General features: G+C 50.2%; 2 protein-coding genes across 4 annotated transcripts in view; one reads left to right on the top strand and one right to left on the bottom strand.

Annotated features, from left to right (window-relative positions):
* Afap1l2 (actin filament associated protein 1 like 2) overlaps positions 1 to 13,279 on the top strand; it is a 93,096-nt gene extending 79,817 nt beyond the window's left edge. For both annotated transcript variants that reach the window (XM_029531109.1, XM_021199313.2), the window contains exons 8-19: positions 660 to 749; positions 2,206 to 2,290; positions 2,772 to 2,876; positions 5,000 to 5,211; positions 7,418 to 7,563; positions 8,575 to 8,686; positions 9,239 to 9,487; positions 9,569 to 9,749; positions 9,936 to 10,091; positions 11,135 to 11,328; positions 11,447 to 11,575; positions 12,570 to 13,279. In XM_029531109.1, coding sequence (XP_029386969.1) covers positions 660 to 749; positions 2,206 to 2,290; positions 2,772 to 2,876; positions 5,000 to 5,211; positions 7,418 to 7,563; positions 8,575 to 8,686; positions 9,239 to 9,487; positions 9,569 to 9,749; positions 9,936 to 10,091; positions 11,135 to 11,328; positions 11,447 to 11,575; positions 12,570 to 12,596 — 1,686 coding nt within the window. In that variant the 3' untranslated portion in view covers positions 12,597 to 13,279. The remainder of the gene's footprint in view (positions 1 to 659; positions 750 to 2,205; positions 2,291 to 2,771; positions 2,877 to 4,999; positions 5,212 to 7,417; positions 7,564 to 8,574; positions 8,687 to 9,238; positions 9,488 to 9,568; positions 9,750 to 9,935; positions 10,092 to 11,134; positions 11,329 to 11,446; positions 11,576 to 12,569) is intronic.
* An 814-nt stretch (positions 13,280 to 14,093) lies between these two features.
* Positions 14,094 to 15,950, bottom strand: part of Vwa2 (von Willebrand factor A domain containing 2) — a 42,103-nt gene continuing 40,246 nt past the window's right edge. The window contains exon 14 of one of the 2 annotated variants that reach the window (XM_021209048.1): positions 14,094 to 15,537. In XM_021209048.1, coding sequence (XP_021064707.1) covers positions 15,407 to 15,537 — 131 coding nt within the window. In that variant the 3' untranslated portion in view covers positions 14,094 to 15,406. The remainder of the gene's footprint in view (positions 15,538 to 15,950) is intronic. The other variant, XM_029540364.1, reaches the window with a different exon arrangement.

The raw sequence follows: 15,950 nt of genomic DNA, 5'->3' as shown, positions 1-15,950 counted from the left end.
CACACACACACACACACACACACACACACACACACACACACACACACACACACACACACACCTGTCTGTCTTCCCTCACTCTTTTCCTCCTCTGGGAATCCTCCAGGTGGCCCCTGGCTCAGAAGAGAGTTGCATAGATGCTTAGTGAGGTCAGAGCCAACCCCACCTGAGTGTCCTCAGGCTTGGCACCAAGTACCAGTAAAACAGGTCCTTTCTAGAGCAGGTGAGGTGGCCTGTGGCTGGTGGCCGGGAGACAGCAAGTGTGCAGAGTTTGCATCAGATCGAAGCAGTATCCAAGCTTGTTTCCAGATGACATGGAGACTCCATAGTGGGCCCACAGCCCTGGAAAGTCAGGCAAGCGCCCAGCAAGTGTATGCTCACCACGGGACACCATCTCTGCCCTCATGGTGGCAGAAAGGTGGCATCCCAGGGATAGCTGCTCTGTCATCTATGGGCTTTGATATAGACTCCTGCAAACCCCCAGATATTAGGGGGTCCTGCGGGGAAGCATAGAAATGGGTAACTGTTCTCAGAACACTTGCAGGCTGTGACTAGGGTACAGGCATTTCAGTTCTGAAGTTCTGTCTCCCCTGCTGTGGGGATGGGCAGCAAGGCCATAAAAGGACCTGGCTTTGACTCATGGTGCTTCTTTGGTCCAGGTCATCCAGGAGGTGAGTGGCCTGCCTTCTGAAGGAGCCTCAGAGGGAAACCAGTACACACCAGATGCCCAGCGCCTGAACTGTCAGAAAGTAAGGCTCCCACTGTCCAGAGGGAGGGTCCAATTCTGTATTCTCTTGGTAAAAAATGGAGGTGTAAAATTGAAAGCCTCGTTCTTGCACTTCAGCCCAATTAATAAGAAACACACAACGGTTGGGTAGGCAGGAAGTGAGCCTGTCAGGAAAATGGATGGAAGGGTCCCAGACCTAACTGTTGTCTTACCCAGGGGGAAATGCTACTGAAATGAAACTCACTTTGCCCTGTGTTCTTTTTCATATATATAAACCTTTAGAGGACTAAGTTCACTGGGTGTAGCAATGGGTTTCAAAAGATATTTGCATACATTGTATCGATTTTGCACACATTGTATCGATCCTCACCATCCTGCTGGTCCCCTCCACTCTTCTGCTCCCCTGATGCGTGTCACATACATCTATTATGTAACTGTGCAAAACTGAGGGGTCCATGCAGGGTTTGTCTTCATGAGTCTGACTTTTTTTCTCCATGTGACAACCTCTGATCTTCCTGCAAATGACATGCTTTCATTCTCTTCATGCCAGAATAAAACTCCATTGTGTTCATACCCCACATTTTCTTCAGTCATCTGTTGATGGAATGTAGGCTGATCCTGCATCTTGGCTACGCTCTATATTCTTATATAGAATGAATGGCTCTATATTCTTACCCTGGAGACTTAGTTTCCAAGGCTGGCACTCTTCCCCCAGAGTCCCTAGCCTCCAGGCAGAGCAATCCTGATGCCGATCCCCACAGATGGCTCCGGGATTTTCCTGGCTCAGAGCTATGGGGAGCTTGGGTTGTTAAGGATCTAGGAAGCTGGACTTAGTACAGTCACCTGTGGGTCACCCATCCTAATTCCTAAGTGTCACCAAACAGGAAGCCTGGGCATGTGCACAGCAATAACAGGGGTGTGGTATCTCATGTGTCCCCAGCACTGGCAAGCAGAAAGCAAGAGGACTCATAGACTTCTTAAGCAAGGAGGAGAGGGAGGGAGGGAGAGCCTTTATTCTCTAGAAGGCTGGAGGCCACGTGGCAACCCCCTCAGCCCAGCCAAGGATACTACGGAAAGGATAGTGTCTTTAGGGTCTTGCCCACTGTTGACCTGCCAACAGGAATGAGATTGAACTCCCGTCCCACTGGGTGAGGACGAGGGTCCGTCTTGCAGGTGCAGCTTTCTATCGCCCTTGGGCCCACTGTCATATCAGCTCCAACAGCCATTTGGAGCAATTGCAAGCAGGATGGTAGGGAAGGTAGCCTGAGGGTGGGGGCATGTGGATCTCAGGAAGGAGAGTGATGGTAGGTGCTCTGGAGAGCCCCAAAAGAAAGCTTGCCCAGTGACCTTGATTCTGCCTGGTAAAGGTTGGGTTGGGTGTCTCTGGCTCACAGGAGCCATTGTTTGCCTTGAAATTTTAGTTCTCCAGGTAACCATTCCCAGAAGGTGATCCCTGTCCATTTCCTTGTTGTCCACAGCCAGACATAGCTGAGAAGTACCTGTCAGCATCGGAGTATGGGATCACCATCAATGGCCACCCTGAGATCCCAGAGACCAAAGATGGTAACCAGGCTGTGGCCCTCTCCCTCATGATTGAGAGAGCAATACTATTGTAGGGTGTTAGCCATGGCTGTCTGGCTCAACCCTGATGGGGGGCAGGTAGCTGATTCTAACATAATGTCCAATAGAACAAAGGAGTCGCTCAGTTTTGCCACAGGCTAGGGAAGAGGACATCCTTCAAGCCCTTCCTTCCCAGTCCTGTCTCAAATCTCTTTGAGGCCACATGGTTTATGAATATCCCAGTATTCACCTACACTGAGATGCCTGCGTATCCATCCCCTTGAGTGTATGACTTCGGGAATAGCTGACTTGGCCCACCAATCCTCATGTGGGGGAGATGTATATATATATATGTGCATGTGCACCTGTACACATATGTGCACCTGTACACGTGTGTGCACATGAGTATAGATTGGGGGGGGGATCGGTCTGCATGTGGGTAGCCTATGTCCAACACTGACAGCTTTCTCTCTCATCTTGACAGTCAAGAAGAAATGCTCTGCTGGCCTCAAGCTAAGCAACCTTATGAACCTGGGCAGGAAGAAATCTACCTCGCTGGAGCCCCCGGAGAGATCCCTCGAGACATCCAGTAAGAACGGGACCCTGGGCTTCTTCCCTGTGTGTCGAGTCCTAGCAAAGGCAGAGGATTCTGAGGCTGGAGGTCACACAGAACTGGGGTTTGTGTTTGTCCCTGCTGTGGGTGGTTCTTTATGCTTTACCGGGTTCTGTCCTGCTACAGTGTTGGGTCCTTTGAGGAAGCAAGGGATAAGTGGTTGTTGGTATCAATGTTCTCTTACATGCACCGTTTCCTCTGTGGTGTGGGCAGACAGTGTTGGAACAAGTGGGTGGAAGGCACAGTCCTGCATCTGAATCCAAACAGGACGAGCCTCATGGTTTTTGGGATTTGGGCACGGAGAACCTTTCTTACCCCATGATCAGAGGTGGCTTTATGGCCCTGACCTTGGAGGGTAGATGGGAACTGAGTAGGTACCCATGTGTTAGAGCTGGAGAAAACCTCTGAGACAGGGACTGGTGAGACCCGGTAAGGGGCGGTGGGAAGTCTGGTCATCAGGTTCCGAGGGTGGGTGTGGGGATGGGTAGATCCTCACAGGTCATCCCTCCTCTCGTTCATACTTGAAGGAACTGAGGTCAGGCGGGAGACAGGTCAGGCCTAGAAAATATCCTGTTATGGAACATCTTAATTCCAAGGCTAGACCTTGGGCTGCAATCCTCCCTGGGCTTGGAGGCCGCCTCCCACCCTCTGACTCGCTCACCTCTGGACTTTCTTTCTCGATCCCGCTCCTGGCTCTCTCCTGAGCCCCTGGTTCTCCTGTTGCTTGAGGAAGGCAGGGTGGAAGACAAGGCTTTCCTTTGGGACCTTCTGCTTCCCAGGGTAGGGCGTGGCCTACTTCTGCCTGTCACTGCAGCCTTAGGAAGTGCAGTGTACAGCCTGGGAGACTGGTCCCAGTGCACACTGGGATGTGACTGGATTGTGCGTGGAGCTGTTTTATCTTCATGCATAGTCCCCCCCCCCCCCCCCGGAGGCGGTGACAGTGAGAACAGGCACCCAGGACTTAGCTCTCACGTCACCTGATCTAAATGGCTCTCGTCTCTGGGGTTGTGATAGGCACAGGAGCATCTGTTTGAACTTTAGCTTCCGATCTCTGGACCCTCAGCTTTGATGTCTTTTCAGTGTGGTGTAGAGACCAGCTCTGTATGGGGCTGTCTATTCTGCTTTACTGCCTACTTAGCTGGCAAGGACTCAGAGATGCTGCCAATCGCTTAGAGTGGAGCAGCTCTATTTCATAAGCCTGTGTGTTCGAGGTTAGGCTCAGAGAGGTGACAGCCCATTGCGCATGGTGTGCAGGAATCCTAGAGGTCAGGTTTTGCTCATCTTCGTTGCCTGGGGACAAGGTTGCATTGGTGTATGGCAGCAGGTAAGTGAACATGGAGAAGCTGAACCATCCATGAATGAGAAATGATGCATCCTGGGTATACCCTGGTGCTATAGCTTCTGGGTGCTACAGGGGAAATGGGGTCCCCAATCAAAAGGCTAAAAGCTCCAGACCTAGGTCCTGAAAAGGCACATTCGTCCAGCAGAGGAGATCGGCACTGAAGCAGAGCTTTGCTGCAGCGGGCCCTCCATGTTCTAACAGCAGGTAGACTGAGTCAGGGCTAGAGGAGACACAGACGCACCTGCTCAGGAGGGAAGGGGAGGGTTGGGCATTGTGGGTCATGTCTGGACAACGTATCAGGGACGTGGAGAGAACTGGGGCAGCAGCTTTGACTCTAGAACCAGGGGATTTGACTTGAGACCAGAAGTAGGGGTTGCCTGCTGGGACAGAGAGGCCTGGAGGCGAGGCCTGGTAGAGGACCCATCATACGCTGTACAAATATTCACCAGTCCCGGGCTAATAGAGGACAAAGCCCACTTTCCTCCAGCCATACTTTTGCCAAGAGCTGGGATAGCTGAACTGCCCTACCCTGGAGTGCCAGGAAGAAAATAATGTGCTCTGAGATTGACAGATGTCATCTCTGCGATGACATATAACAGGTTCTGAAATGGGTATAACACCTAAAGAGACCCAGCGGTAGTGCCACCCCTAGACCCTGTGGTCGTCTAGGTCCCCCTGAGGCCACATCCCCGTCGAAGAGTTGTTCTTTGCAGATGCATCTCCTGTGACCTCCTCCTGTCTCCATGTCCTTCTGCAGGCTACCTGAATGTGCTGGTGAACAGTCAGTGGAAGTCACGCTGGTGCTTCGTTAGGGACAGCCACCTGCACTTCTACCAGGACCGGAACCGGAGCAAGGTGGCCCAGCAGCCCCTCAGCCTGGTGGGCTGTGACGTGCTTCCAGATCCCAGCCCTGACCGTCTGTATTCCTTCCGTATTCTCCACAACGGCGAGGAACTAGCCAAGCTTGAGGTACACTGACTGTGGGGCAGGCGGGAAGGACAGCCAGCCAAGGGCACGCTGTCAACTGAAGTACTGAGGACTACGATCCCACTGAGAGGGGACCAGTGGCTTCATGTTACATTTACCTCCATTGTCTACAGTTGTTTATGCTTTTTAAAAAAATGTCCATTCTTGTTCAGACCTCAGGATGGGTGGCTTTGTCACAGGGGTGGGGCCATAGGCTTCTTTCTGTACAGGGCACTCTGAGAGTACTTTTAGCCCCCATGGTGCCAGAGCAGAGTCTGAAACTCAAAGGGAGTGCTATTTACTTTGTATGCTACCAGCCACAAGAACCCAGAGGCCCAGATCACAGAAATGAGGGCTGCTGGAATTTATCTGGGATCAGGACTTGCTCTGCAATACAATTACATTTCGGCCTCTCCCAGCCTTTTGGTTTCATGCACTGTTAAAGTTACAAAAACAAGAGATGACATAATACAAGCTTGCGAGGAGCCCCACAGGCGGGGCTGAGGTCCTACACACAAGTAAGCACTTGCCCATTAACTCCTGTCCACTTAGGACGTCAGCCACAGGTTTTCCAATGCTCTAATGCTGCCCCCTGGTGGCTAAAACGTCCACACCAACAATGGCCTTAGAGACAGGTTCATCCATTCATTTACCCATTAGCCAACATTTACTCCATGGATGAGGGAGAAAACTTGTGCCCGTCTTCACAGAACTTATTTTCTACTTTGGCAGTGTGGTGACATTTGGTGACACAATTAGTTGTTTAGTTACAGTTTCAGGGAAGGACTAGGGCATGGTGAAGGTCCCTAGACCACAGGAAGCTGCTGCACTTGCCCAGTGTAGGAGGGGTGGCCTAGAAGAGGTTTCTGAAAAGCAGTACTGAGAAATCCAACTGGAAGTCAAAGGAGAAAAGAATTCTGTATTCTTTTTCTTGTGGCTGTGAATAAATGCCTGACAGAAAATAACTCAGAGGAGAAACTGTCCTGGCCCTGGCTTTAAGAGATACATGCATCCTTCGACAGAGGAAGGCATGGTAAGAGTTTCCAGGCAGCTTGACACCTTGTATCCACTGTCAGGAAACAGGTGAATGCCGGCCTCAGCTTGGGGCTCTTTCTCATTCAGCTTCTCATTCAGCACAGGACTGGGTCAGGGGGCTTTTCCTCGCTTCATTTAAATCTACACGGAAACATCCTCACGAACATGCCCAGAGGCTGAGCAGTGGTGGTGTACACCTTTAGTCCCGGCACTTGGGAGGTAGAGGCAGGAGGATTTCTATGAGTTGGAGGACAGCCAGGGCTATACAGGGGCACTCTGTCTTGAAAAAACAAACAAACAAACAAACAAACACCAAACATGCCCAGAGGTGTGCTTCCTAGGTACTTTCAAATCCAGTCAGCAAGAAACTGAGGATGAATGTTGCACCAACCAAAAGTCAAGTTTGGTTTACATCTTCAGAAGGATGGTAGGACTAAGCAGCATGGGGCCAGAGAGGTAGCTAGTTTTGCTCATGAAAATAAGTCTATGGCTTTTATACGATTCTATTTTCTTGTCATGAAGGCAAGACATAATATTGACATTTGAATAGAAATACTCAGTGTCTACAGTTGAGTGGGATGCGCACACCACCACCCCCCAGGGAAACACCAGATTTGCTGGCACTCAGTAAGTTAGAACTTCTTGCTCTTGAATTGTCTTTCAGATTCTTCAACTTTATTGGTGTCATAAAAATAAATCTGAACATGGAGGTGTCTCAGCACTCTCCCACGCATGGGGTGATAAAAGGGACAACTACTGTCCATGGAAGAGTCTACCTACAATGTATACAGTTAATCAGTAACCAACGATTTTAGCACCTCCTGATTGATAGCTCTTGATAATCTTTTACGGTTTTTACCTTGAGAATGTAGCTATCAGCTTCTAGAAACTCACGTCTACAGTGTCGTGTGATGCTCCCCACCGATGTCTGGAGTGTCACTGAGTTGTCACTGTGGTGACAATAAGGAGGTGCCCCTGAGGCACCATGGTGCCACTGCCAGAAAATGCTATTTAGGTTCGCTTGGGGACACAATGTGCTGGTAAAACTGAGGGTGCCCTACACAGGTCTCATGCTTGATGGCAGGGACCGGAGCGAGCTATCCTGGCCTAGAGGGAGGGATTGGCCAGGATAGCACGCCTTCCTTATTCATGACTCTGCGTGTCTTCCTTCTAGGCCAAGTCTTCAGAGGAGATGGGCCACTGGCTAGGCCTCCTGCTCTCAGAATCGGGCTCCAAGACAGACCCAGAAGAGCTCACCTACGACTATGTGGATGCCGAAAGGGTTTCCTGTATTGTGAGTGCGGCCAAGACCTCTCTCTTGTGAGTAAGAGGCCTTTCCTTATGTGTCTTTTAATCCAGCCTTGCTTCTAGACCTGGTAGGTAGTAGGGCAGCATGCCCACTGGGAGTTCAGGGTCAGTCGAGTCCTGCTTGTTCCTGCAGTAGGGGAGTACAAAGCTGGGGCCCTGAAGCTGCATGGCCCATCCTCAGGGAGACCCAGAGCAGAGCTAGCCCCACGGTCTGTTACAGTTTAATGCTGTCTAGCTCCCGAGCACAGAGTAGGTACCTTTCCTGACTGTCTGTTACAGTTTGATGCTATCTAGCTCCTGAGCACAGAGTAGGTACCTTCCTGCCTGTTACAGTTAGATGCTGTCTAGCTCCCAAGCACAGAGTAGGTACCTTTCCTGACTGTCTGTTACAGTTAGATGCTGTCTAGCTCCTGAGCACAGAGTAGGTACCTTCCTGACTGTTACAGTTAGATGCTGTCTAGCTCCTGAGCACAGAGTAGGTACCTTCCTGACTGCCTATTACAGTTAGATGCTGCTTAGCTCCTGAGCACAGAGTAGGTACCTTTCCTGACTTCCCCTGGATTCCTCACTGGGTCTCCAGTGCACTCTGGGGTATTCAGGGCAAGGTAGGTGCCTTCATTTTATAGATGAGCAGACAGGCTTGGGCAGGAGTGCCTTGGATAAGGAGGTGCTGCCAGTCATAAGCCAGCTTGGTCCCTGAAATGGAGCCTGTTCCCTAATGTACAAAATGGAGATACATCGTGTCTGAGGTGCCCCAGGTGCACCGTGGGAGTGAAATGTTCTGGGATCTTGTGGCTGGTACTATAATGAAAGAGAAGAACCCTTAGAAGATGACTGGAGGACTCTGAGGAGGGACTTGGCTTAGGGAGAGTTCTGAACAAAGGAACAGAGATGGCCCTGGCTGGGAGGAGTCAGGCATTTATCTCAGGTCTGTGTAGCCCAGGGCTTTGAGTCTGCATTCTTCGAGGCGGCTGGGATTCTATGGGGACCTGGAAGCGTTTTTCACCCACGTATGCCTTACAGACTGATGCAGAGAAAGTTCTCAGAGCCCAACACATACATCGACGGCCTGCCCAGCCGGGACTGCCAGGAAGAGCTATACGATGACGTGGAGGTGTCAGAGCTGACGGCCGTGGTGAGCACTTGGACCAGGGGTAGAGCTGGGGCTGGGGTTGGAGGTGAGGGGGTATGATCACAGATGGTCAGACTGTCCCCCAAGACCAGCAGTTCCCAGTCACCTACAGGGCCATCTTTTGTGCATAGGACTCACCTAACTGGAGACCCATCTAGAATAAAACACCTGGTTGTTTGCTCTGATCAGTGTTGGGTGTGGAGAATAGATGGCAGGTAGTGTGAGGTGGGAACACTGGCACTAGCCTTCAAAGACTACATTGGTAGCTGAGGCGGGCCAAGCGTGGCAGGGTCCTGGTTCTGGAACGAAGTATTGTATCTCCCTCAATCCTGACCCCCACTGGGGAAAGACCTGTCACTTCCTTCTTTACACAGAATGCTGTGTTCTAAGTCTTCTGCCTCTGGGCTCTGCCATCCCATCCAGGACCCCACAGAGGGTTCCTCAGGAAGAGAGGAAGCAACACAGAAACTGCAGCATCAGAAAGAACAGGCATCCTGAGGCAGGGTCCCTTACCTGGGGAATGAGGCAGTAAACGCCCCTGACTGTTTCCTGTAGGTGGAGCCTGCTGAGGAAGCCGCCCCTGCTGTCGATGCTAACAGTGGTACTGAGCTAGACAGAATATACCTGGATCTCACGCCGGTCAAGTCCTTCCTGCACAGAACCAGCGAGGTTCAGGCGCAGGCCGCTCTCCCAGCAGTGCCACATCAGGATGATGTAGCTGAGGCCCTCACAGTAGACCCAAAGCCAGGCACCACCCCAGAGGAGCCCCACGCAGAGTCTCCAGGAGACCCAGAGGCGCAGCAGGTACAAGCCATCCCAGCAGCGGATCCCAGCCACCTCACCAAGCCCTGCAGTCATAGAGCGGTGTATGACTTGTCTTGGCAGAGGCAGCCAGAGGTTCAGGAGTCTCCAGAGCCCATGGAGCCCACCCCGAGAATCACCACGGTTAAGCTGCAGGCTGAGCAGCAGAGAATCTCCTTCCCAGCCAACTGCCCGGACACCATGGCTTCTGCCCCCATCACCGCCAGCCCACCCGTGAAGGAGAAGCTGAGGGTAACCAGCGCAGGTATATGGACTAGATCCAGACTCAACACTTTAGAGTCAGCCTGTCCCCGGACCACCCCATCACTGCGGGGGCTGGAATCTGGCATGGGTGTTCTGCCTCCACCTGGGTTCCAAGTCTAGGGTGAGGGCTTAGATCCGGCCCTCATCCATCCCTGCTGATACAAGCCGTTCCTCCTCTGGTCTGTAGAGATCAAACTTGGGAAGAACCGGACAGAGGCAGAAGTGAAGCGGTACACGGAGGAGAAGGAGAGGCTGGAGAGGAGTAAGGAGGAGATCCGAGGGCACCTGGCTCAGCTCCGCAGAGAGAGGCGGGAGCTCAAAGAGACCCTGTTGAGATGCACAGGTAGGGGTCCTCTGGGTGGAGGACCAGGGTGGAACTTTGTCTCAACACACACGGGCTTTGAGAGGGAATGGACCTGGATTTGTCATCTACCTCTGGCCTGAGTCCCCTCACCCTCAGAAAGGACCCTCTTCTTCTGGTCCTGTCTGAGGCTGTCTCTGCCTGGATCCATGGGACAGGGTCGACAGCACATACTTAGCTAGTTCTCAGGGTGACAATCTGGGTCAGCTGACTGATGTCCAAGCCATCACTATGCCAACCACGCCTGCAGGGCACCACTTAATTTCCAGGCTGTGGTCTTAAGTGCACAAAGTCGGAGACCTTCCAGGTGACTTTCCAGTCTCCGCCAGCTCATGGGAGGTTTCCTAGCAACTTACCTCTGAGGCCTCTCAGAATTACTTGACCTGGATCTCATTTGATATTTAAATCACAGAATTGCACCAGCCAGCACGACCAGCCTAACAGGTTTGGGGACAAATCGGACAGGTTCCTGGGAAGCTATTGCATGATAATCAAAGAAAGGCCTTGGGGACAGGCTCTCCACTTTTCAGTTGTTGGGGATAGAGTCCATTTGTCCAGCAGTGAACCCATTTAATGTGCACAGGGCAGTGGGTTTTTAATACACAGTCAGTCAGCAGTTTCACTGGTGACTTCTCCATTCTTATGACAAAACACCATGACCAAGGTGATTTATAAAAGAAAGGATGTAAGGTGGGGCTCATAGTTCTGGAGAGGTTGAGTCCATGACAGTCACGGTGGGGATTGTGACAGCCAGCAGGCAGGCACTGGAGAGGTAGCTGAGAGCTCAAATGCTGAGACAGAACCACAAAGCACAGAGAGCACTAACTGAGAATGACACACCCTCTCCTCCAGCAGGGCCACACCTCCTAATCCTTCCCAAACAGTTCCACCTTCTGGAGACCAAGCATTCAAAGATAGGAGCCCATGGACGTCATTCTCATTCAGACTACCACGTCATAATTTGTTTCTTGAACCCCAGAGAAACCTTCCTCTACCCAGCATGGTTCCTTGTCCTCTCTATACAGATAAGGGGGTCCTGGCCAAGCTGGAGCAGGCACTGAAGAAAATCGAGGAGGAATGCCGGATGGAGGAGAGCAGGCGTGTGGACCTTGAGCTTAGCATCATGGAGGTGAAGGACAACCTGAAGAAGGCAGAGGCTGGGCCTGTGACCCTGGGCACCGCTGTGGATACCACGCACCTGGACAACATGAGCCCTCGTGTGAGTGCTGGGCGCTGGAGGTCCTGTGAGCTCTACACGGGGCCTCCTGGCACAGGTTGGGAGAGGTGGGTTTTATATACATATTAACCTTTGACCCAGTCCTTGTTCTCCTTCTCAGCCACAGCCCAAAGCTGCCACCCCCAACCCCCCGCCAGACTCCACGCCAGTCAACTCTGCATCTGTGCTCAAGAATAGACCTCTCTCCGTCATGGTCACAGGCAAAGGCACTGTCCTGCAGAAAGCCAAGGTGAGTGGCCTCTCTTCAGCTGCAGATGGAGCTTTGTGGCTTTTGGCACTAGCTCTGAGTGAGAGATTGCTCTCAGCAGAACACCACCATGGCCCAGCCCAGTCTTTACCACTGATTAACTAGGAAAGTGTTTATATTTACCAGGTGTTCTTCCCAATAAGCCTGAGGGCATCCCCACCCATGACCTCCCTACCCCTCAGGAGTAGATTCCAGGGACAGGCTGTGACTGAAATGTTTTCAACCTAAAAGGTTTCTACCATCAAAAACCAAAGAAGCGGGCTGGAGAGATGGCTCAGTGGTTAAGAGCACTGACTGCTCTTCCAAAGGTCCTGAGTTCAAATCCCAGCAACNAGAGATGGCTCAGTGGTTAAGAGCACTGACTGCTCTTCCAAAGGTCCTGAGTTCAAATCCCAGCAACCACATGGTGGCTCACAACCATCTGTAATTAAATCTGACGCCCTCTTCTGGAGTGTCTGAAGACAGCAACAGTGTACTTACATATAATAAATAAATATTTAAAAAAAAAAAAAAAAAAAAAAAAACCAAAGAAGCCAGTGACAAAAGGCTCAATAAAGTAAAAAACAGGGCCTGACCCCATGACACAGTTTCTCCCCGAGGGCGAAAGGAGAGGCATCTTTAGTCTGTAACTCACATGTACAGGAAGAAACTCAAGTGGAGTGACGTGTTGGCTTTGGCAAGCTCTGCTCTTTGTTCCTGTCCTGTGTAGATGCTGAAAAAGTCAGACACCCCCACCCTCACCAGTCAGTGATGAACTATTAAATCCATTTAATTGCATATGCCTCTACTGCCTCACTCCTGCAGACATCACTAATCGATCACAGCATTCGGCTGTGTTCCTCCTGGGGATGAGGCTAGCTCTGTAACTGCTTTGGAGCAACATAATTTTTCTTACCTTTTTCTACATACATGATGGTAGATACAGAGGATAACTTTCTTTTGGGGTGGGGTGGGGTGCTTTGTGTCTTTGCTGTAGGAATGGGAGAAGAAAGGAGCCAGTTAGGAAACAAGAATTGCCTAAAGACTCTTATGTGACTGTGGACCTTGATGACAATCCTGCTCTGGACAAGTCTTCAATAAAACAACAACTCTGAGGAAAGGTGAGTCTGTGTACAAGACAGAGCAAGGGATGAGGTGCTCGCTGCAAACGGAGCTTCGGTTAAGAGAAGGCCCTGTCTCCTCTTCAAGCCAAAGGGATCACAGCAGCGGCAGCATTGCGGTGGCATCCTTTGAGACAAAATCTACCGGCTGTCAGTGAGACGATGTACTTTCCCTTTTCTTTTTAAGGATTTCACCCATCACTCAACTGTTTTACCAAGATTTTTAGGTGTGAAAAAAAAGACCACATTGCTTTTTGTGATGAGAAAATCTAAATTCCTGACCCCCTTATCTTTCATCCTGTATTCGGCAATGTTGAGGTTTAAATCATGCATTGCCTCCATGTGGTCTTTGATGGTGTTAAAGAACATTAGAACCCTGGAATCAGTAGAAGAGGGGCATATTGGGAACCAAACTAAGGCACTGACCCCCAGGGGTCACTACGGACTTCCCCCAAGTCCAGACAAACTTTAAACAATGCTGTATTATATAGGGGAAAAATTCCTGTGTTTACAGACTCTGTCCTGTGGCTAGGCCACTTTTAAGAAAAGAGTTGGTCAGCTGGGCGTGGTGGCGCACGCCTTTAATCCCAGCACTTGGGAGACAGAGGCAGGCGAATTTCTGAGTTTGAGGCCAGCTTGGTCTACAGAGTGAGTTCCAGGACAGCCAGGGCTATACAGAGAAACCCTGTCTCGAAAAGAAAAGAGTTGGTCAATTACCTCTTCATTACCATTGTAAAGATTAAATTTCTGGTCCCCTTGCAAGGAAAACAGCCGTGAATTAGAGTAGCCTGCCTAGTCTGTCAGATTGGCAGCCAGTGCTGTCTTTATGTGCTGTCTCTCTGTGACAGCACTAACACAAGTTGATACATTTCATCTGTTACCTGCCCCATTTCTGAGCATTTGGAACTAGTTACCTAACACTGGTTTCTGAAGGCTAATAAATGTTTTTATGCAATATTATTGTCTTTCTAATCCCAGGGCATTTATTTCCTGTATCATAAACACTTGGTGACCTTATCAAGTGGTGAGTTAGACTTTTTTTTTTTTTTTTTTTTAAATAAAATGTTCATTGTATTTTGGGTTTCCCTTGTATTTCATGGCATGGCCCGGGGTAAAGGCCTTGATTATTTACACACTGATATATACTATAAAAACTGGCAGAGTCACATCGGGAAGCCTAGTAAGAGACTTTCAGGCTCCTTAATCCATTAACCTGAAAGAGAGCATTAATTGTACAACTAACAAGGTTTCACACACAGGCAGCACCTGCAGAGGCTGATTTCATGCAGACAGTTGAAAACCAGACCTCTGGAGGTTAAACAGGCTCCTTAGCAGTTCTTAGGAGAAAAGAACCATACCAGTTTGTAGAAGCCTGCCTAGGCAAATGATTAAGGACATTCAGAACATAAATGTTTTATTTTATCTTTAAAAAAATCATCAAGACCAAATTCTGACTCCTTGAACATGGTGCTGACAACCCAAAGTAAAGTAGAATATAACAGAATGACAAGAAAACCGTAAGTACAAACCGGGACAGGAGTTTATAGGAAGGTACTGTGACTGCAGCTGTACGGGCGTTTGGGAAGCCCTGGTGTCCCACAAAGACATTAGCACTGTTCTGCTGTGAAAATGTCTACATATCGGTTCAATGATCGAAATATAACAATACGTAATGTTTCCATTCCCAGTGTGTAAATGTGAAGGAAGAAAATCGGGGTCAGGGATGGGGAGGGCAGACTGCAAACCTGGGGTAGCTTCTCTGCCAGCCAGCCTGGCGCACAGAGCACTGACTGCACAGACTCATGCCATTACCAATGCCGCTCATCTCTCAGAGCTCTACAAATGGCTTCTTCTGAAAACCCAGCTTCAAACAGCACAAGAAAGGGGCAGGGAACGTGTTAGCACTGCAGTTAAGTACCTAGTTTGCCAAAGATATTCCAAAGAATCCTCGTTGCCAGCTGATACAGTCCTGATGGACGAACAACCAACCAACCAACCAATCTGTCTTGAAACATTACCGAATGGGCGTGAGATGCACATTAAGCCAGAGCAGCACAGTAAGCTTTGAAAGCAAACCTCCTGAGCACCCCGTCATCCCTCCCTTGCTGAGTTTGAGAAGTCTGCTCATCATTGCCACCACTAAGAAGAGGGCAGCCAATGCACTGCCACTCCCCTGAGTAAACTCTGAAAGGAAGCCCCTCTGAGGCGATTCGTTCAGCACCCAGACCAGTCACACAAGGCTGTTCACACAACATGCCCCTCCCCTACACACAAACTGGGTAACTGGTCAAATGGCTGTCTGAGACCTTCCCAGGTCTCTCCCACACCCAGATCTGGTCACCAGAAAAAAATCACAAATGACATGTAATCCCTTTTCAAACTAAATCCACAGGAGCTGTCTTTTGGAAAATAGGGAAACCTGCCTTTTGCACCAATCACCAGGCGGTGAGCTCTGACAGAGTCTTCTTCAAAGTGTTATCACCTCACCAACATCTGTCTAGCCTCTGTGATGACCCTCAAGCAGGTCATCAGATCTCTCTGGCCTGCCTCTTATCCTCAGGAAAAATGACAGGCAGCTTACCTCAGCAAGGTACAAACGGATACAGGAGATAAATACTGACACATTAGGTGTTCCCAACATCACCTGCTACTGTCCCAAGCAGTGTCCCCTGTGGCAGAGCTGGAAGCAGATGCTCCAGGGCCCCCAGGGGATTTACTTGGGTGAGGACAGGGCCTTTCTGATTCCAAGATGCTTGGGAGCTAGCTGGGAGGGGGTTGGCTGTTGTCTTCCTGCAGGCTCTTGGCGGAAGCTGCGTGCTATGGGGGCATCGCCTCTCAAGATGCCTAGGAAAGAAAGTGAATTCTGAGAGTGTCTGAGTCTTTGCCTCAGCCAGTAGCTACCTTGTGTCCTTTTTACTCAACAAGTCTATCCCCAAGTGAAAAGTGTTAGATCACAGGCTCCCATCTACCTGCTCCCACCTCCTCCTTGGCCACTGGAAGCCAGTGTGTACAACAGGCTGAAAGCCATAACTCAGTTGTCTTATTTCTGCCCGATCTAAGGAGGCCCCAGTCTATTACTTGTGTCTTCTTAAAGCTACTTTCTTCCCAAAGCCCCATTATCTCACTCCCCTCCAGCAGGCTGTTCTGCTCAGTCACCAGAGATATTCAAGAAAAAATGCCCACTAGCTGCCACAATGTATCTACCCACCTACACGTCTCTGGCCTCACATTCTGTGACACCATTACTGGTGCAGTGT

Source organism: Mus pahari, chromosome 1 (assembly GCF_900095145.1).
Source record: "Mus pahari chromosome 1, PAHARI_EIJ_v1.1, whole genome shotgun sequence".
In the NCBI taxonomy this organism is placed as follows: Eukaryota; Metazoa; Chordata; class Mammalia; order Rodentia; family Muridae; genus Mus; species Mus pahari.
Note: the sequence above shows the minus strand (reverse complement) of the source record. Positions and strands in the feature narration are given on the sequence as shown.